The following is a 23262-nucleotide window of genomic DNA, read 5'->3' on the forward strand; positions in this document are numbered from 1 at the left end:
GTAATGACCGGGACATAACTATACCAGTATACTCTTTTTATACAGAAGAGACAGAGAAGGCAAGAAAGGAGGAGGAGTGGCACTGTATGTGAAAGATAGCATAAAATCTAACCTAATACAAGTTAGTGAGGCCAACATAGAGTCAGTTTGGGTTATGTTGCAGTTTGGTAATCAGACAGTAACTCATGTAGGTGTGATATATTATATAGACCACCTGGCCAGGTTAAAGAATTAGATGATCTACTAGTTGAGGAAATAGCTAAAATGACAATGAAAGGAGAAGTTGTCATTATGGGAGACTTCAATCTTCCGGATATAAACTGGAAAGCCAAAATAGCTAGTTCTGCCAGGAGTACAGATATTCTAAATTCCCTACTGGGATTATCTCTACAACAAGTGGTTGAGGAGCCAACCCGGAGGGAGGCCATTTTGGATTTGGTATTCACAAATGGGGATTTGGTATATGATGTTATTGTTGGAGAAAGCTTGGGATCTAGTGATCACCTGTCAGTGTGGTTTAATATAAGAACAGTGAAGGAGTCACACCACACAAAAACTAAAGTTTTAGATTTTAGAAAAACTGACTCTTCAAAAATTAGATTAGTCATAAATGAGTCCCTATCAGACTGGAACAGATTACATGGAGTTCAGGAGAAATGGGACTACTTAAAATATGCATTATTAAAGGCAACAGAAAATTGCATTTAACTTGTCAGCAAAAGCAGAAAAAGGAAGAGACCACCGTGGTACTCAGCAGAAGTGTCCAAAATCGTAAAAAAAACAAAAAGCTAGCATTTAGTAACTATAAAAAAAATTAAAAAAACAGAGCAATGAAGATAGGGAAATCTACAAGATTAGGCAGAAAGAGGCCAAGCAAAATATAAGAACTTCTAAAGTGCAGGCAGAAGAAAAACTAGCTCAGTCTGTGAAAAAAGGGGATAAGACATCCTTCAGATATATAAATGAAAAAAGGAAATGAAAAACAAGGAATAACTAAATTAAAAGCAAAGGAAGCAAGGTATGTAGAAGAGAATAAAGGGCTAGGGGACTACCTTAATGAATACTTCTGTTCAGTTTTTACAGAAGGAAAAGGACCTCAATTAAGGAGGAATACTAATGAATCGTTTGATACATGTGTCTTTTCAAAGGCAAAGTGAAGACAAATAAGTAACAGGTGCCTGATGGGTTACAGCCAAAATTTTTAAAAGAGCTTAGCGGAGAACTAGAAAAACCGTTAACAGATTTATTTAACCAATCACTGGTAACAGGAGCCATCTCGGAAGATTGGAAATTAGCAAATATTGTGCATTCACAAGAAAGATAGTAGGGAGGAATCAAGCAACTATAGGCCAGTAAGTCTGACATCAATAGTGGGAAAATTAATGGAAACCCTACTAAAGGATGTGGAACATCTAAAATCCCATGGATTGCAAGATGAAAAACAACATGGGTTTACTTCAAGGAGATTGTGTCAAACAAATCTTATTGATTTTTTTGATTGGGTGACTAAAATAATAGATGGTGGAGGGGCAGTAGACATCGCATATCTAGATTTTATTAAGGCTTTTGACACTGTCCCACATAGAAGACTTATCAATAAACTACAGTCATTGAGCTTCGACTCCCATATTGTTGAGTGGATTATGTAGTGGCTGAGGGACAGACAACAGAGGGTTGTAGTCAATGGCCGATTATATCGGTTTGGCCAATGTTATCGGCCGATATTCACGATTTTCTAAGTTATCGGTATCGGGTATTACCTTGCCGATAATGCGCTTTAAATCAATGAACTGCAGCGGCTTTTGTGGGGCCAGAGACCACCGTCGCCGCCAGCTTCTCTCCCCATGCCTGTCCTGAGTCCAACCACCAATTCTGCCAGAGACCGCCGCCGCCACCCGCGTCTCTGCCTGTCCTGAGTCCAACTGCTGCCAGAGACCGCCGCCACCGGTGCCCCATTGCCTCCCCCATCCCCCGTTTTAGAATTTCCTGTTCCCGGGGTCCGCGCTACTTCTGGCTCCTGCGGCGTCCTGCGCTGTTGCTGTGCGCTGCACAATGACGTCCTTAACGCAACGTCACAGTCAGTGGCCTGGCGCACATTGACAGCTCAGGATGCCTGGCAGCGGCGGTGGTTGGACTCAGGACCCCAGGACATGCAGGGGGAGAGAAGCGGGTGGCGGTGGCGGTCTCTAGCCCCACAAAAGCCGCTGCAGTTCATTGATTTAAAGTGCCCGCTTTAAATCATTGATCTGCACCGGCTTCTGCGGAGCCAGAAACAGTTTATCAGGGTATACACGCACCCTTATTTTACCAAGGATATTTGAGGGGGGGGGGGGTTAAAATGCATGGAATATCTGTTTGAGTTCGGCCTGAAAGTTCACAGGTTATCGGTATCGGCTCTACAAAATCAATATCGGTCGATCCCTGGTAGGAAGACAATGTAATAGAGCAGCAGGAAACACTAGCAGAATGCTTGGATGTATAGGGAGAGGTATAAGCAGTAGAGAGTGGGAAGTGCTCATGCCGCTTTACAGAACACTGGTGAGACCTCACCTCACCTCTAGATACTCTAGAGAGAGTTCAGAGAAGAGCTACTAAACTAGTACATGGATTGCAGGATAAAACTTACCAGGAAAGGTTAAAGGACCTTAACATGTATAGCTTGGAAGAAAGAATAGACAGGGGGGATATGATATGATAGACTTTTAAATACATAAAGGGAATCAACACGGTAAAGGAGGAGAAGATGAGGGGACAGTAATGACTGATCACGTGATGTCACGTAACTTCATGTTCCGTAATGATGTTACGTTACATGACGTGTGGCATCCTGGCTCCTAACATTTTTTTTTTTTTTTTTTGGTGGCTCCTATATTCTTAACAAATTTGTCAAGGCCTCTACTAGAGAGCAATTATCTTGCATTGTATAATCTGCATTGTCTGAGCATCTGATGGTCATTGACTGAATACAATAGCATGAATGGGAAAAATGCATGCTTAGTGTTCCAACAAAGTGAAAGCTTTGACATAAAGTACATAGGGGGTTTGTTATTCACTCTGGTTTACGTTCTTCATAGGCTTTATGAGACTGTAACTCTTAATGCAACCAGCAGATGGCACTGATAATACAGAACCAATGAGTACTGCAGCTGTGCATGTACAGTATGTTCACACACGTCACATGTTCATTGTATCCCTTGGCGTGCCTTGGGTATCCTGCAGCTACTAGAGCAAACGCCTCAGCTTCAGTAGTGGTCAATACAGATAATTTGGGATGCTGTCCTGGAATCCTCAAAATAGGATTCTTAAAAAAGGAAAACCACAATCAATAAAAAACAGCCTAACATTAATAAAAAATAAATAAATAGAAAGGACAGAGCTGTACTCACACTTGCATCTTCTATTCATTACGAAAGACGCAACATTCTGCCAGACTCATCGTATCATGGATACCACTGTTCCCGATGAACCCCAATGATTAATATAATCGTCAGCACAGAAGTGAACAGAGCCTTACACCCTGCTTACATCATGTTGCTTATCTGCGCTTAGTGTGTAAACCCACAGTATTTGGATTTTTGGTATTTATTATGGATCACACACCTCTCAATGAATCAGGCACTACTGCAGCTACCTGTCCACTGAACTAGAGTAGATTTCAGCTACAATATATGCTAGTTCTCTAGTGTATGTTGTAGTAAATTTAGTTGTGTGCAATGGCCATGCCTCATTTTATGCTAAGTGAAGTCCACTTGCTTCGAAGTGGCACAGCCGGCATAAAATGTCGAAAATTTCTACGCCAAACCATCGGCGTAGAAGCTTGATAAATTGATCATCTTTAAGATGATTATGACTGGACATGTTTTGGAACGACATGGCTCTGTCTATATAAGGTCTCACAGCCAACAATGCATATCAAAGCAAAAACCAAGCCACTACAGAACTTTACTAATATGAGTAATACCGCAGAGTGGCCACAAAGAAGCCGCTCCTCAGTAAAAGACGCAAAAGCCTGGAGATTGCAAAGCACCTTAAGAAGTGTGAGAAACAAGATTTTCTGGCCTGATGAAACCAAGATGAAACTTTTTGGCCTCAATTCTAAGCATGATGTCTGACAAAAACCTGGCACTGCTCATTGCCTGCTCAATACCATCCCAACAGTGAAGTATGGTAATGGCAGTATCATGCTGTAGGTGTGCCGTGTTTTTTAGTGTCTGGGATAGGGAAAATTAGTCATAGAGAAGCTGAATGGAGCAAAGAACACAGGGGAGATGTATCAAAACCTGTGCACAGGAAAAGTTGCACATAGAAACCAATCAGATCGCTTCTTTCATTTTGCAGAGGCCTTGTTAAAAATAAAAGAAGTGAGCTGATTGGTTGTTATGGGCAACTGGGCAACTTTTCCTCTGCACAGGTTATGATAAATCTCCCCATAGATTTTTTTTTTAAATGCAAAGTTTAAAGGAGTACTCCGCCCCTAGACATCTTATCCCCTATCCAAAGGATAGGGGATAAGATGTCAGATCACCGGGGTCCCGCTGCTGGGGACCCCAGGGATCGCTGCTGCAGCACCCCGCTATCATTACTGCGCAGAGTGAGATCGCTCTGCACGTAATGACGGGCAATACAGGGGCCGGAGCATCGTTACGTCGCGGCCCGCCCCCGTCACTACAAGTCTATGGGAGGGGGCGTGGCGCTCGTCACGCCCCCTGCCATAGACTTGCATTAAGGGGACGGGCCGTGATGTAATGAGGGGCGGAGTCATGATATGATGCTGCTCTGGCCCCTGTATCGCCCGTCATTACGCACAGAGCGAACTCGCTCTGTGCAGTAATGATGGCGGGGTGCCGCAGCGGCGATCCCCGGGGTCCCCAGCAGCGGGACCGCGGCGATCTAACATCTTATCCCCTATCCTTTGGATAGGGGATAAGATGCCAGGGACGGAGTAAACAATTAGCAAACATTTCTAAAATTCTGTTTTAACTTGGTCATTATGCGGTATTTAGGATGATGGAGGAAATGTGATATATATATATATAATAATTTTTTTTTTTTTCGTGGCGGGGTTTAGCACAAAGCTACAACATCACAGAATGAAAAAACGGAAAGGTCCTAAAAACTTTACGAATACTGAATTATGATTATAAACATTTTGTGTTTTTTTTTTTTTATTTTATTTACAAATACATCAAGTTTATGCTAAAAACTCAGCATGCTAAATATCTGCTTCTAGACCAGGTTCTTGGAGTTTTTCAATGTTGTGTTCACCAAACCCCATAGTTACCAATGTCATTGTGACTGCAGCACTGATCGCCAGAGACAGAGGGAGGGAGCTCCCCCGTTCACCAACGGAACGGAGGCACCGCGACACGATCGTGGGTCGCCGTTGGTTGCTATGGCAACAGGAGGTCAGATGATGACCTCCTGTCTGCTTGCTATAGAAGCCTGTGAGATCCAGCCACAGGCTGGATCGCATAGGCTGTACTGTGCGCAGCTGATCAGGTCATACTGTATTGCAAAAAATTAGATAAAAAATTCTTCAATAAAAGTATGAAGTAAAATAAAAAAAAAAGCCCCTTTCCCAATAAAAGACCTGTATTATCATCAACAAAACAAACAAACCACAAACCACATACATAATAGGTATTGCCACATCCGTAATGACATGTACTGTAAAGCTACAATGTAAATTATCCCGCACTGTGAACGCTGTAATAAAAAGCAACAGAATAGCACAACATTCAGCACAAATAGCAGAATAAAAAAGATCAAAAGGTAGCATGTATCGCAAAAATGATGCCAATAGTACAGCTTGTCCCGCAAAAAATTAGCCCTCACTCAATGGTGTCAGACGAAAAATAAAAAAGTTATTGCTGTCGGAAAATAACCCAAAAAAGGGGAAAAAAAGAATTTTGCTCATAAAAAGGAAAAAGAACATAAAAAGCTATATAACATGGGTATCACCATAATTGTACCGACCCACAGAATAAATATAACATCACTTTTACCGCACAGTGAACACCATAAAAGAAATAATTTTGAAAAGCCAGAAATTTTCCAGTTTTTCATAATATTTGTGAGTTTTTGACAAAAATGCTTTGTGTAAACAAAAATGCACCACTTATATAAAGTACAACATGTCAAGAAAAAACAATCTCAGAATCACAGGAAAAGCATTCTAAAGTTATTACCATTTAAAGAGACACATTTCAAATTAAAAAAAAGAGCCTGGTCATATAGGTAAAAAAAATTGTCCGTCCTTCTGGCACCAGTTGATTTAAAAAAATAAAAATTCCACCTTAGTACCCCTTTAACCCCTTAAGGACCCTTGACGTACATCATGGGGAATTCAGGTCCCCGCCATGCACGCCGGGCGGGGATCAGACCGGGATGCCTGCTGAAATCATTCAGCACTCATCCCGTGCAAATGCCCAGGGGGGTCATCAGACCCCTCATGTCGGTGATCGCCGCAAATTGCAGGTGAATTCACACTTGCGATTTGCGCAATTCCGGGTCATACGGGTCTATGGTGACCCGGAAAATAAGGGGGATGGGGGTTGTCTAAGACACCCACGATCCCCCTGAAGGAATAGGAGCAAGGTGGCAGGGGCGCCACCCCTCCTATCCCTGCTATTGGTCGTCAAGAAGCAACGACCAATAGCAGATCGGGGGGGGGGGGGGGGGTTAACTTTCAGTTTCCTCGCTCTGCCCACCCACAATAGGCGGGGCAGAACGAGGAAACCGACAGAGGACCGGCACCGAAGATCCACTTACCCATCTGACGGCAGTGGGCGATGGGGATCGGCGGACGGCGATGTCGTGCGGCTGGCTCCCTGGATCCTACGGAAGCCGGTGAGTTGTCTAGAAACATCTGGAGGGCTACAGTTTGAGACCACTATACAGTGGTCTCTAAACTGTAGTCCTCCAGATGTTGCAAAACTACAACTCCCAGCATGCCCATACAGCTATTTGCTGTGTGGGCATGCTGGGATTTGCAGTTTTGCAACAGCTAGAGGTCTACAGTTTGGAGATCACTGTGCAGTTATCTCTAAACTGTGGCCCTCTAGATCTTGCAAAACTACAACTCCTAGCATGCCCACACAGAAGTTTGCTGTCTGGGCATGCTGGGATTTGTAGTTTTGCAACATCTGGAGGGCCACAGTTTGGAGATAATTATGCAGTAGTCTCTAAACTGTAGCCCTCCAAATGTTGCAAATCCCAGCATGCCCAAACAGCAAACAGCTGTCTCGGCATGCTGGGAGTTGTAGTTGCGTACCTCCAGCTGTTGCATAACTACATCTCCCAGCATGCACTTCGGCGATCAGTACATGCTGGGAGTTGTAGTTTTGCAACAGCTGGAGGCACACTGGTTGGAAAATACTGAGTTAGGTAACAGAACCTAAATGAAGGTTTTCCAACCAGTGTACCTCCAGGTGTTGCAAAAGTACAACTCCCAGCATGCATGGTCTGTCAGTACATGTTGGGAGTTGTAGTTTTGAAACAGCTGGAGATCCCCCCCCCCCCCCCCTTCCCCATGTTAATGTACACGGTACATACACACTGGTGGGTTTACAGTAAGTTTCCTGCTTGAAGTACGATCTGCGGCAAATTTTTGTGCTGCAGCGCAAACTCCTAGCGGGAAACTCACTGTAAACCTCCGCCAGTGCGAATGTACCCTAAAAACACTACACTACACTAACACATAATAAAGGGTAAAACACAAAATATACACCCCCTTACACTTTACCCCCCCCCCCCCAATAAAAATGAAAAATATATCGTACGGCAGTGTTTCCAAAACGGAGCCTCCAGCCGTTGCAAAACAACAACTCCCAGCATTTCCGGACAGCCACTGACTGTCCAGGCATGCTGGGAGTTTAGCAACAGCTGGAGGCACCCTGTTTGAGGAATCACTGGCGTAGAATACCCCTATGTCCACCCCTATGCAATGCCTAATTTAGTCCTCAAATGCACATGGTGCTCTCTCACTTCGGAGCCCTGTCGTATTTCAAGGAAACAGTTCAGGGTCACATATGGGGTATTTCCGTACTCGGGAGAAATTGCACTACAAATTTTAGGGGGATTTTTCTCCTTTTATCCCGTATGAAAAGGAAAAGTTGGGGGCTACACCAGCCTGTTAGTGTAAAAAAATAAAACATTTTACACTAACATGCTGGTGTTGCCCCATACTTTTTATTTTCACAAGCGGTAAAAGGAAAAAAAGACCCCCAAAATTTGTAACGCAATTTCTCCTGAGTATGGAAATACCCCATATGCGGGCATAAAATGCTCTGCGGGCGCACAACAAGGCTCAGGAGTGAGAGCGCACTATGTACATTTGAGGCCTAAATTGGTGATTTTACAGGGGTTCTGAGATTAACGCAAAAAAATTAATACCCACATGTGACCCCATTTTGGAAACTACACCCCTCACGGAACATAACAAGGGGTACAGTGAGCCTTAACACCACACAGGTGTTTGAAGAATTTTCATTAAAGTTGGATGGGAAAATGAAAAAAAATAAATGTTTTCACAAAAAAATGCTGGTGTTACCCTAAATTTTTCATTTTCACAAGGGAAAATAGGAAAAAAGCCCCCCAAAATGTGTAACCCAATTTCTTCTGAGTAAGAACATACCCCATATGTGGATGTAAAGTGCTCTGCGAGCGAACTACAATGCTCAGAAGAGAAGGAGCACCATTGGGATTTTGAAGAGAAAATTTGTCCGGAATTGAAGGCCATGTGTGTTTACAAAGTCCCCTGGTGCCAGAACAATGGAGCCCCCCCCATGTGACCCCTTTTTTGGAAACTACACCCCTCACATAATGTAATAAGGGGTACAGTAAGCATTTACCCCCCACTGGTGTCTGACAGATTTTTGGAGCAGTGTTCCGTGAAAATGAAAAAAGGAATTTTTAATTTGCACAGCCCACTGTTCCAAAGATCTGTCAAACGCCAGAGGGGTGTAAATACTCACTGCACCCCTTACTAAATTCTGTGAGGGGTGTAGTTTCCAAAATGGGGTCACATGTGGGGGGGTCCACTGTTCTGGCACCACGGGGGGCTTTGTAAACTCACATTGCCCCTGACTTCCATTCCAAACAAATTCACTCTCCAAAAGCTCAATGGCGCTCCAACCCTTCTGAGCATTGTAGTGCGCCTGCAGTGCACTTGACATCCACACATGGGGTATTTCCATACTCAGAAGAAATGGGGTTACAAATTTTGGGGGTTATTTTCTACTATTACCCCTTGTAAAAATGTTAAATTTGGGGAAAAACCAGCATTTTAGCGGACATTTTTTTTCCATTTACACATCCAATTTTAACAAAAAGTCATCAAACACCTGTGGGGTGCTAAGGCTCACTATACCCCTTTTTACGTTCCTTGAGGGGTGTAGTTTCCAAAAAAGTATTCCATGTGTTTTTTTTTTTTTGTGTTTTTTTGCTGTTCTGGCACCATAGGGGCTTCTTAAATGTGACATGCCCCCCAAAACTTTTTCAGAAAAACTCACTCTCCAAACTCCCACTGTCGCTCCTTCCCTTCTGAGCCCTCTATTGCACCCACAGAGCATTTGACATACACATATGAGTTTCCTTACTCGAGAGAAATTAGGTTACACATCTTAGGAAGATTTCTCTCCTTTTACTCCTTTTAAAAATTCAAAAACTGGTTCTACAAGAACATGCCAGTGTAAAAATTTTCTCCTTCAATTTTCTGCTATTCCTGTGAAACACCTAAAGGGTTAACAAACCTTTTGAATGTCATTTTGAATACTTTGAGGGGTGCAGTTTCTATAATGGGGTCATTTATGGGGTATTTCTAATATGAAGGCCCTTCAAATCCACTCCAAAACAGAACTGGTCCCTGAAAAATTTCGATTTTGAAAATTTTGTGAAAAATTTAGAAAATTGCTGCTATACTTTGAAGCCCTCTGATGTCTTCCAGAAGTAAAAACATGTCAACTTTATGATGCAAATATAAAGTAGACATATTGTATATGTGAATCAATATATAATTTATTTGGAATATTAATTTTCCTTATAAGCAGAGAGCTTCAAAGTGAAAAAAATGCAAAATTTCCAATTTTTTCATCATATTTTGGAATTTTTCACCAAGAAATGATGTAAGTATCGACAAAATTCCCGAAGTTATTAATGCTTAAAGTGACAGTGGTCAGATGTGTAAAAAATGGCCGGGTCCTACACTGAAAATTGGCTGGGTCCTTAAGGGGTTAAGGGGTTAATGGTTGATTTAGGGACAAACTTACAAGAAGCGATGTCCTTGCCTGTGAAGGCTTTTTCAAGCAAATCAATGATGACTGCATGTGTAAACAGAAGAAGACAATGATTTCATGCACCATCTCCCTTTAAAAGCATCCTATCTAATTCAGTCAGCATGACAGCTACCCATGTCCTTGATAAGTTTATTCTGCAATTCATATGACCTATATCATAACAAGCTAGAGTTACCAAATAACCACTATAAAAACTTTGTAAAAAAAGAAAACTAATTTGTCTGTCCCCAAATGTTTGTCCATGACTGTAGAATTTAGTCCCAAATGTTTTAAAGCAATAAAATTGAACAGTGATGAAGTAGATTCTTTCACTAAAGTTTTTGATCTGCATTTGGTTTCTAGATTAGAGAACTTTATTGTGCCTGTTTAGAGAAGAATATATGGGAAACAGAAGACTACAAGTCGGCATTAAACCTCTTACGGTATGTCTGCTAATTTCTGTAATTCTATATGTTGTTATGATAAAAGAGCAATAAAAACATTGCAATGCTGCCTGGGCAGTTTCTGGATTTCTTAAGTATCCAGCAGCAGGCAGTGTTGCTTTGCAGTTTGTTTCTGGATGAACACAGCCCAGTCAGGAGCCTACTGATGGATAAGGTCTTACTCATTCCATGTTTTATATATACATAAGGCATGTAAAAAAAAAAAATACAAACCTCTATCCGTAGCACTTTATCTCCTTTATGTGAAGATGTACACATCTTGTATACAGTTGCCTATGTCTTATTAATGCATTTGAGTACATGCTTGGCAAAATTCTAAACATCTGATGTGAGCTTTAGGTTTTATTAACACTGCACCGTCATGTAGTTTTTTAGTTTTTTTTTTTTTTACTGCGATTTTTTTTGAAATTTTTGAGAAAGTGTAAAATGACACTGAAATGTGAAAATATACTAACAAAGAAGCGTTGGTAACTTTGACTTTCTCTAGACTTCATGTTGATTTGAACTCTAAACTTGTGTGTGCTTATAGAATAAGAATCACTGCTACCTAGAAACCATCAACTGTGCTTATAGGCTGGGCAGCAAATGTTTTAATCACTTCTGTAACCCCTAAACACAGCCATATAGTGTTTTTAAAGGACTTCCTGCCTATGATGCTTCAGAATTTTTTTTTTGTGCTATGCACTGTACCATACCAATGCTCAGACTGCCAGTAAAAACTTTCGGTATCAAGGTGCTTATCAAAGACCAATAATGTTGGATTTCCTGCCGACAGTCACAAGTAGACAGACAAAGCTACGCAGCAGCATCTGAGAGATTGCTACTGTAACTCTGTGTGCCGGCAGCTCATCCGCGGTATCAAATATGCTGCTGATGCGCTCCCGCGTGAATACACCCTTAAATCGTTACTGTTGTTAGAAACAACTTTTTTCCATTTAATACTTCCTTACAAGCTAAGCATTTTATTAATACTGTATACCTCATTTAAAAAAAATTTATTGCTAAAGATGTGAAAAAAGGGTTTAAAAAATGGCCACTAGGTGTCTCTGTCTCTTTAATTTTGCACATGAACCCTGACATTTCATCCTTTTTGGTCCATCAAAAAAATAGGACCAAAATAACTGAGGGGAAGGGGAGGGATGTGTGGTTATCTCCAGAGCAGTGTGTAATCCAGCTTTCAAAAGCATGAGCTGAACACCTGTAAGATTCAGACAGCTTGCAGACACTGACAAGCAATACAAGGTGCTAAAATATAATTTATTTGCAAAATGGTTTCTCTTTAGTCGTTTTATGAACTTATTTCTTGTGTATTTGCACCATATAGGTTCCACATTGCTGCTTTATTGATCATTCAGTCATCATTACAAGTCATACAATAATTTACAATCGCACAGCATGACGGTACAATATACAGCACAGGTTCCCTAAGCTATACACACTACCACATGATACACGAACATTCCGCTCCATCACTCGAAACAATACATTACAGTCTGTGATCGAGGAGGGGAGTGGGATGATCACAGGGCCAAACTACTTAGCAAACATATAGGGAGGTAGGGGAAGTAGAGGGGCGTAGTCCTCTTCTTCATTGACGTCTGTACTGTCCAACATGGCTGCTTTTAGGGTTATAAAAAGCATGTAATTTGGTCACAAATCTGTAAAAATGAAAATTTTTTGACATAAAATGCAGTTTTTTCTTCTGTCCTTGCACCATATGGTTTCACATGGCTACATTAGAGTTTTATAGAGCTTGCATTTAGGTAGAAAGTTTTGCAAATGTAAACATTTTGTGCTGACCTCATGACGGGGGAGGGGGGAGGAGAGGAGCTAATCATATTTGAGGGGAAAGTCTCCTAGAGAAATTCATAAAGACTCATCATAGTAATACATAGATCAAAAGGTATTTTACATATTAACACATTCATATCATTATGCATACAAGTCATAAGGCACATTACTACACTGACTTAAGCATTTTTTTACATTTTCTTATAAATGACAGTAATGCTTTAAACTTTAGACTCCACAGTCAGTAGTGACTAGGTGTTTGACAGAGGTAGAGAGCCCGCCCCGGGTAACTCAATCACACAACCAGTGGCAGGTTTACTGGTAGATTGTGGCTTCAAGTCCCCTACTGGGATTTAAAAAAAAAAGTAAAATTTACTAAAGTAAAAAAAAAAATGTTTATATATAATTTTTTTTTCATTTGTTTTCACCGCAAAAACTAGATACATAATTGGTAATGCTGCAAAGAGGAATCAATAATCAATAAATTATATTGATCATAAAGTAGCACCAACAAAAACATCAACACTTCTTATAGAATTGAAAAAAAAAAAGCAATGGTAGGTTTGCAATTTTTTGCATCCTCTGCCAATAGAAAAACAGTAATGAAAGCTCTCCAATAAAAATGATGTACCCAAAAATGCTGCCACTGAAAACTACAACTCATGTGATATTAGGGGTTGAATGGCTTATATGGTTTATGCTTAATAGGATTTAGTCCAGTTTATTTATTCACTGTACTTATCCATCAAGGTAACCATTGATTACTGTCAGTAAAATACCAATTATTATTTTTTTTTAGGGAAGTAAATCTGTGACGGTACAAAATATGAGCAATTTCCTTTATCTCTGAATTGCCAAACCTGTGTTGTTTGACATGTAGATAGTTGTCGTCATTTACTCGGAGATTGCTTTGTTGTAAGCACACAATGTCAACTTAGTTTGTATTCTGAACATTACTAGTTACTTTTGCTTTGTGACTTGGTTTGCATCATGCAATAGTGAAACAAATGGTGAAAGCTGTAGGAGAGTTTATGTAGAAACTGCTTTGTTTTAGGGGTGCCTTACTAAATGACTGAGGACAACTGGATCTTTATAGGGGTTTATTACAAGGTATACAAATATAAAGGGGTATCCTAACTAATTAAGGGATAGTGGTGCAATGAAGAAGGTAAGGTAAGTAACAATTATAGCAGTCATCAACCCACGTAACCCATACATTGCCCATCACAAGACCTCTCCATGGCCAATCAGAACAGTTCCTTGACAATCCACAAACAAGGTTGTTGAATGTCATCCTGTAGGTGGTTTATTTGCATTTCAATCAGCTCTTGTCCTTTGATGGATTCTTATGTTTGGAGCCCTCTTTGGAGCCCACACTGCAGGGGTTGGTTTTATGGCTTTTCGATAGGAACTGCAGCTCACCTCCAATCCTATCACTCAGGGGCAAGGCTTATTGTATGGCTTTAAACAGGATGAAAGCAAATCAGCTGGTTGCATCAACCACCATTCCTGGAGCCAGTCCTGCCAACACCTTACACCCATTCCATCCATGAAATTCCACTGCATTCCATTGTCCTCTTCATTGTTTCTGAGTTCATCATATCAACATATCAAATTATACTGCTGTGGCCAATGTTGGCTTCCAACAGTTTATGATGCTACTAAATGTGTGTCTATTTAGTTTTTCTGTTAGTACTTTATATACTGTGGTCCAGAGACCACCTTGACTTCTAAAGGTAGCCATACACCTTCAGCTATTTTTCTTGATGCCCCTTCCCCATACATATGCATACTGGGCCAAGTATGTTTTCAGTAGGAAAAGGGGAATAAGCTGCTGCGAAAGGATCAGACATGTTGGAATTTGATATGCCCGATCCTTATTTCTCCTGAGCTTTGATATTGGAGAAAAGCTGGAACCCCCCCTCCACATATACATAAGATGATAGGCTGGTCCCATTAAATTAATGTTCAGCTGACCTTCATCAAATGTGCATGACCAAATATGCATGCCAGGTCACAACCCGAGTCCAAACAGGATGTCTATCAGCACTTTGCACCTGTGTGATCCCCCTTCCCCATACAACAATGTGACCTCCCTGCATCCTGTGTGGTCTGATTTTACCTTACCAATAACATATCAAGAACTATGGCCTTTTTTCTTTGTTCAGTCTTTTTATTGACTGGTGTCTTTTCATTGCAGAATGCTGGCAAAGGATGAATTAGTGGCTACACTTCATAAGTGTTTAGAGGTTCTGAAGCCATATTCTGAAAGACCGCTTGACAGTGCTCTAATAAAATTGGAGGAGTTCCTGGCCCATTTCCAGTCTCTTGAAGGTGAATATGTTATGCAGTACTCTTCTTTCAGTATCTGCATGCTTAATATATCTTTCTGGATAACCATAAATACCTACCTTTGCCAATGCATTCTGCTATTTCAACTGACTAAAATAAAGCATGTCTCTGCCCATGGGTGGCCTTTACTCCATTCATCTCCTTGTTTTCCTCTTGATCGGAATTTAGAGTAGGGGGTAGGGAGGACTAAGAACTAATGGTTAACCCTTTACCACTTATATTTGCTTAACCCCTTAAGGACCAAGCATTTTTCTGTTTTTGCACTTTTGTTTTTTCCTCCTTACCCTTTAAAAATCATAACCCTTTAAATTTTGCACCAAAAAAAACATATGAGGGCTTATTTTTTGCACCACCAATTCTCCTTTGTAATGACATCATTTTACCCAAACATCTACAGCGAAACGGGAAAAAAATCATTGTGTGACAAAATTGAAGAAAAAACACAATTTTGTACATTTTGGGGGCTTCCGTTTCTACGCAGTACATTTTTCGGTAAAAATGACGCTTTCTTTATTCTGTAGGTCTATGTGATTAAAATGATACCCTACTTATATAGGTTTCATTTTATCGTACTTTTGGAAAACATCATAACTACATGCACAAAAATGTATACATTTTAAATTGTCCTCTTATGACCCCTATAACTTTTTTATTTTTCTGCTAAGGGGCTAATTTTTTGGGCTGTGATCTGAAGTTTTAATTGGTACCATTTTTGTTTTGACCAGACTTTTTGATCGCTTTTACTCCTTTTCATAAAAAGTGTCCAAAAATACGCTATTTTGGACTTTGGATTAAAAAAAAAACTTTTAGTGTCCTTTTAGGTGGAATCAGTAGATTCCTCATACAGAGCAATGTGGTTCCATAGAATCACATTGATCTGTGTGCTCTGCTCTGCGCTCGATTGATAAAGCCTGGTCCTGCCAGGCTTTAGCATTCTCAGCACAGCAGCAGCCACATCACGTGAGGTAAGCCCTCCGGCTACCTCATACCTCAGAAGTGGATCGCACAGTACTTATTAGCTGCTGAATACTACAGAGGAAATTATTTTCTTTTTGGAACACAGAGCTCTCTGCTGAATCACGAGCACAGTGATCTCTGCTGACATCTCTGTCTATTTTAAGAACTGTCCAGAGTAGGAGAAAATCCCCATAGCAAACATATGCTGCTCTGGACAGTTCTTAAAATGGACAGAGATGTCAGCAGAGAGCACTGTGTTCCAAAAAGAAAAGTATTTCCTCCTTAGTATTCAGCAGCTAATAAGTACTGGAAGGATTAAGATTTTTAATAGAAGTAATTTACAAATCTGTTTAACTTTCTGGCACCAGTTGATTAAAAAAAAAAAGTTTTCCACCAGAGTACCCCTTTAACTAATGACTATAATAATAATAATTAACTTTTGTTAACTAATAAAATGTAAATAAGCACAAATTGTCATGTTGTCCTGCAGCATGACCCTAGACACCAATCTGGCTTACATAAATTTGGGCTAAGATTTGGAGAAGCAAGAAGTTATAGCAGGATTAATAATATTTTGGTTAAGAAAAATATCAGTGGCAGTGCAGTATGTAACCTTGGCATAGTACACTCTGTGAATTGGATGGCTTGAAATACACATTTTTTTATAATTCAAATTAATTTATTTCAGCAGATACTTTAGAAAATGTAGATTATGAGGAAAGCTCCACACAAACAGGCCTGCAGAAGAAGACAGACCTTTACCAGCTTCAGAAAGTATGTACCTATTGTTCAAATCAAGTTTTTAAGTAAAACACTTTTTTTTTTAAATAATTTTTGGTAATGTTTTTTCTAATTTAACATTTTTCTATTTATCAATTAATCCTGAAATCCTGCAGTTTTTACTCTGGTCACTAGGCCCAATATAAATCTGAGACTTCCTGTTCTGTACAGATTATTTTAAGCAGCCCCCTATTCATCAGACAGGATTACAGTAAAAGGTGACACCAGTGTATAGATAAAACATGATCTATCACCATTTATAATAGGTGATGCATGGAGCTCGCATTTCTCTTTGCCTGTACTCTGTACAGGCTACAGAGCATGTCTGGAACACTCTATAATAAGGATCGTCCGATCATCGGTTTGGCCGATATTATCGGCCGATATTCACGATTTTGGGCGTTATCGGTATCGGCAATTACCTTGCCGATAATCCGATAGTGCCCCGCCCCCACCGCAACCGCCCCACCACACTCCCCTGTCCCATTGCCTCCCCTATCCCCGGTTTTATAATTCCCTGTTCCTGGGGGCCGGGGTCCACGCTACTTCTGGCTCCTGCTGCGTCCTGTGTTACGCTGTGCGGTGCGCAATGACGAGTGACGTCCTCAACGTGACATCACTGTCAGTGCGCACAGTGACAGCTCAGGAGGACACCACCAGAGCCAGATGTAGCGCGGACCCGGACCCCGGGAACAGGCAATTATAAAAACCGGAGATGGGGGGAGGCAATGGGGCCGGCGGCGTGCGGGGGGTGGGTGGCGGCGGCGGTCTCTTGCACCGCAAAAGCCGCTGCAGTTCATTGATTTAAAGCGCCCGCTTTAAATCAATGATCTGCAGTGGTGTCGCCGGGGTGGGGGGGATAAATAGCCGATAACTTATACCGGAATATTGGTATCGGCCCTAACCTCCACAGATTATCGGTATCTGCCCTAAAAAATCGTTATCGGTCGATCCCTACTCTTTAATACAAGGTAATCGAGTCCCACCCAGTCTTTTGTGCCTATGAGGGAGATTCATCAGGACCTGTGCTGAGGAAAAGTTGACCCATAGCCACCAATCAGATTGCTGTTATTTCTCAGAGGCCTTTTCAAAAATGAAATAAGCAAACTGATCGGTTGCTGTTTCCGTACTACAACAACTCAAGTTTGTGACTATTTTTTGTGCAAGAATATACACAGAATGTGTGATTGAGGAACAACTTCCAGCAAAGAGGATCCAGTGGACATAAACAGCTCATCGACAAAAGGGGTCAGAGGAGGATGTGAAGAACCTCCTGTACACAATCTAGAAATGTGCAGCTGAATACACTATTGGTGCTCCAGCGTACATGTCCCAATGCACAACTCTCCGCTCTGTAGCAGAGATGGACTGTAAAGGAGTTGATCAGTTTAAGTGCCACTGAGTTCTGTCTTATGTTCACACAGGCAAAAAAGCCCTTTATATAATGTCCATCTTCCATCTGTCATAGACTTCAGTGAGGAAAAAAAAAAAGCATGTGGTTTTTAACAAACAGCACCATGAAAAGAAGCGACATGCCACTTTTCAGAGAAGTTCAGCTTGGATGATCTGATGTGTGAGGATGAACACTAGGATAGTAGGGCTTATCTAAGCATCGTAACTGCCCAAGTTAATTCCTTCATAGTCATAAATTGCTTTCATTGTTCCTTTTTTCCCTGGCCATCGCCAGCCCCTAGATCTTAAGGGGAATGTGTCACCATAAATTTTTTTTAATAAATAAAATTATTCTATCAAGATAAAGCATTTCATTTGTGCATTTAATTTTAGGACAGTGTAGTTTTTATGTTATTTATTAATAAAGTGTGTACTGGGGGCTGCCATTACTGTAGCCTCTTTGTGGTGTGTCACTTCACACCTTTATGGCAGGCACAGGGCAAGAAAGTTAAGACTGAGAGTGTCTCATAGAAAAGCATGGGCTGCTCACTGCACATGTGCATAGCACAGGCTAGGTAAAATGAAAGGGGGACTGGAGATCTCATATACCTGGTTTGACGGAGGAACAGTGTTAGGAGGTTCAATTATCTCACACACTGGTGTCCCCCGCCGCGAATAATAAGATTACCCAACTTTATATCATCCATAGTTGCTATCTTACACCAATCAGATTATATCGTATGGGTAGAGCTCAGAGTGATCAGTGCTATGGGTGTAGCTTTCCCAGGGCGGAGTTTTGGCACCTTATTTGGTCTTGTCCATATGTGTGCTCTTTCTGGAGGGAGGTGACTTCCTTTCTCTAGTCTTTATTGGTAGGACGGTTCCTCGTGTACCCCTGTCTTGTTTGTTTGGTATTTTTGATGAAGAAAGCTGGCCCTATTTTACTAGAGTTCTGCTACGAGAATCGCTGTTCATGGCTTGTAAGGCTGTTGCTTTAAAATGGATGGATCCTAGACCTCCTACTATGTCTACGTGGAAGAGATTGATTAACACTGTATTACCATTTGAGCGCCTGGTATATAAACATAGGAAATGTGAAGCAAAGTTTGATTAGGGACGCGTTGTTGTCCCACACTCCACCCTGAACTAGATGCTGATTGTTGTCTACCTAGGGACCCTCCACGAGATCCCCCTTTTCCTTTCTTTCTCTCGTTTTCTATTCTTTTCTTTGTTTTTCTCTTTCGTGCTCTGCCCTTCCTCCCTTTTGGCCCTTTCTGCTTTTTGTTGATTTCTGTGTTGTTGCTCCTTTTGTTTTCTTTACCCTTCCCGTCCGCTGCCCCCCCCCCCCCCCACCATCTCTTTTTGCTTGATTCAACAGTAGCAGTAGTTTGCTGATAGTGCCCAAAGGTAGTTGGATTTGATAAATGCATCTGTTTTATATGATAGCGGTGCACTTATATTGCATGATTCACACCGTACCTGACTGTTGTACTTTATTCTTTCTTATGTACAACCATATCACCCCTGCGTGGGTATTTTGTCGTGTGTAAACATGGCTTGTGCAGAGCCATATGTTTTGTTTTTTCTCGTTTTGTTGTCTTTATTTCCTGTTCAATAAAACGAATAAAAAATAAAAAAAAAATGAAAGGGGGAGCCAGCACCATTTTCTTGAAGTCCCTGAGGAGCAGTGACCTATCAAGAGACATCTAGTCTGTTCTTTACCACTCTTTAGACACCAACAAAATGGTGACAGTGGAATTGAAAAAAAACTACAAAACCCACTCCCCCTCTCCTTTTGCACATACATAGACAGAGGAGGAAGGTAGACGGACGAGGTCTAATTTGCAGCAGCCAAACAAGTTGCTTGCTTTCACCAGATTCCTCATGTTAGCTCCCCTGCTGGTCCACAGTGGGAGATATGACAAGTTATTTAATTTTTCATATTTTGTGACTAGTAAACTTTTTTTTAATATTTCCAGAAATATTTTTAAAAAAAATTAAAAATTATTTAACCTCTAAAAAATAATCACATTTGGTTACACATTCCCTTTATTCCTATAGACCACCTCTGAGATGAGGTAGAACAGGCTGTTTAAAGCATGTCAGTACCTTCATCTAACTTACAGCAACTGAGAGAAACTCTCCTTTCCACAAGGTTCAATATTCATGAAGAACAGTTTTTACACCTAGTAGAATGAATGCCTTGATGAATTTTAATTTTGTAGGTTCATAAACTAGAAAGATACATTTCTGATTTTCTCTGTTATTTCTGCCAAATAATCTGCAGATGCAATGTAATTTCCAATGGATGTCCCTGTGTCCCTGCCTCTTCCTGCCCCCTTCCTATACCTTTAGACCTTATAACCAGAGAAGAGCTGTGCAGTATTTTTCTAGAGCTTTCTAATATATTGCATTAAGGATATATAACTTGTACCAGACAAAATAACATTCCTGTTCACAAATGTGCATTGAAAATAACTACCCACTGTTGTTTTTTCTTTGGTATTCGGATACATGATCTGGGTTCAGCAGTGGGTCAGAAAAACATCAGATTGGAACCTGATGTCAGGATGTAAGATATTTATTTAGACAGGCTCTGTCGCATTTAATATATTACTGTCTCTATCTCTAGACACTGCTAGAAATGAAAGAAACCCGAAGAACAAAGAAACTAAGTAGATTTGAATCCCTTCGCCTTGAGGTGGTGGACTTTCTCGATGGTCTTGTCAGGTGTGTGTCGTGCAGTGTGGCTTCTTAGCCACCTTCTTCTATAGTAATGCGCTGCATTCAGAAAGTTGTTTTGTTTTTGTTTAGTTTTTTTCATATGTTGCCATCGTGGCCTAAAATGTATTGATATATTGGTGATTAATTGTAAAAGAAAAAAGTAAACTGTTGCTCTGACAAGTATTCAGACCCTTTATTCAACCTTTAGTTGAAGCACCTTGGGCAAACATCTGTTCAGAGATGGGTTGAAGTCTTGGCTCTGGCATGGCCACTCATTGACATTTATAGAGTTGTCCTGGCTGTATTTTTAGGGTCATTGTTTTGTTGAAGGTGAATGTTCGGCCCAGTCTTAAGTACAGAGCATTAAGACTCTCTGTACTTTGCTATATTGAGCTTTCCCTCAACCCTAACCAATTTTCCGTCCCACCTGCTAAATTCGGCCCAGTCATTAAGGTAAAAATCAGGCTGCGTCCTTAACCGGTTGACGTCCAGTGACGAGCCAGCTTGTCCTGAGATGGCAAGTGGTGTATGGCACAGGCTCCCGACTCGAGCCTGCGTCATACCGGCCGGCCCCCAGCTGGTTCCTGTAGCTGTGGGCCAGCGTTAATAGCCGACATGCAGCGATTGCCCTGGGCGGCTATTAACCCTTTAGATCGCTGCTGTCGAAGCTGACAGTGGCATCTAAAGGGACCTTTAAAGGGGTTATCCAGGAAAAAACTTTTTTTAAATATATATATATCAACTGGCCCCAGAAAGTTAAACAGATTTGTAAATTACTTCTATTAAAAAATCTTAATCCTTTCAGTACTTATGAGCTTCTGAAGTTGAGTTGTTCTTTTCTGTCTAAGTGCTCTCTGATGACACGTGTCTCGGGAACCGCCCAGTTTAGAAGCAAATCCCCACAGCAAACCTCTTCTACTCTATGCAGTTCCCGAGACAGACAGAGATGTCAGCAGAGAGCACTGTTGCCAGACAAATAAGAACAACTCAACTTCAGCAGCTGATAATTATTGAAAGGATTAAGATTTTTTAATAGAAGTAATTTACAAATCTGTTTAACTTTCTCGAGCCAGTTGATATAAAAAAATAAAGTTTTTTTCCTGGAATACCCCTTTAACTGCTCTGTGGTGATGTAGTGGGGTGGATCGCCCCCCCGCAGAGCGATCGCGGGAGAGGGGGGGGGGGTGAGGGTGGGGGTGCAATCCACTTCTGAGGTAGCCGGAGGGCTTACCTCACGTCCTCTGGCTGCTGCTGCGCTGAGAATGCTAAAGCCTGGCAGGACCAGGCTTTATCAATCGAGCGCAGAGCACACAGATCAATGTGATTCTATGGAACCTCATTGATCTGTATAAGAAATCTACTGATTCCACCTAAAAGTCCCCTAAGGGGACTAAAAGTGTAAAAAAATAAAATAAAAGTTAAATAAAAAGTTTTAAAAAAACACCCATTAACCACTTCCATATTAAATGTTTTTGAATCACCCCCCTTTTCCCAAATTCCATATAAAAAATATGTAACCATAATAAAAATAAACCTATGTGATATCGCCGCGTGTGTAAATGTCCAAACTTTAAAAATATAATGTTAATTAAACCGCACAGTCAGTGGCGTACATATAAAAATATTCCAAAGTCTAAAATTGCGTATTTTTGGTCACTTTCGATACCCTAAAAATATGTATTTTTTTTTTCCAATTTTGTCCCACAAATATTTATTTTCTGGTTTTGCTGTAAATTGTGTGGTGAAATGATTGATGTAATTATAAAGTCCAATTGGTGGTGCAAAAAAAAAAAACCCTCATATGGGTCTGTATGTGCAAAATTGAAAGCGTTATGATTTTTAGAAGGTGATGAGGAAAAAACGAAAGTGCAAAAATGGAAAAACCCTGCGTCCTTAAAGGGGTACTCCGCCCCTAGACATCTTATCCCCTATCCAAAGGATAGGGGATAAGATGTCAGATCGCCGCGGTCCCGCTGCTGGGGATCCCCGCTGCCGCACCACGCTATCATTACAGCACAGAGCTAGTTCGCTCTGTGCGTAATGACGGGCGATACGGGGGACGGAGCAGCGTGACGTCATGGCGCCGCCCCTCGTGACACGACCGCCACGCCCCCTCCCATAGACTTGTATTGAAAGGGGTAGGCCATGACGTCACGAGGGGCGGAGCCGTGACGTAACGATGCTCCGGCCCCTGTACTGCCCATCATTACGTGCAGAGCGAACTCGCTCTGCGCAGTAATGATAGCGGGGTGCTGCAGCGGGGATCCCGGGGGTCCCCAGCAGCGGGACCGCAGCGATCTAACATCTTATCCCCTATCCTTTGGATAGGGGATAAGATGTCTAGGGGTGGAATACCACTTTAAGGAGTTAAGGGTGAAAAATAAACATATTTATTTATTTACAAATTTTTCTCATTTTTTTTCCTATGTATACGTAGGCTTTAAAAGCCTCAAGCAAAGAATTCTGTTAGAGTATTGGGATAATGAAAGTATATTGGCCACTAACTATAAAAGCTTTTCTAATAACCA

General features: G+C 41.1%; 1 protein-coding gene across 6 annotated transcripts in view; it reads left to right on the top strand.

Moving 5' to 3' along the window:
- ORC3 (origin recognition complex subunit 3) overlaps positions 1-23262 on the top strand; it is a 74091-nt gene that overhangs the window by 40511 nt on the left and 10318 nt on the right. For 5 of the 6 annotated variants that reach the window (XM_056566075.1, XM_056566076.1, XM_056566073.1 and 2 more), the window contains exons 14-17: positions 10638-10717; positions 14730-14863; positions 16527-16612; positions 20643-20740. In XM_056566075.1, coding sequence (XP_056422050.1) covers positions 10638-10717; positions 14730-14863; positions 16527-16612; positions 20643-20740 — 398 coding nt within the window. The remainder of the gene's footprint in view (positions 1-10637; positions 10718-14729; positions 14864-16526; positions 16613-20642; positions 20741-23262) is intronic. The other variant, XM_056566074.1, reaches the window with a different exon arrangement.

The sequence above is a fragment of the Hyla sarda genome, chromosome 3 (genome assembly GCF_029499605.1).
Source record: "Hyla sarda isolate aHylSar1 chromosome 3, aHylSar1.hap1, whole genome shotgun sequence".
NCBI lineage: Eukaryota > Metazoa > Chordata > Amphibia > Anura > Hylidae > Hyla > Hyla sarda.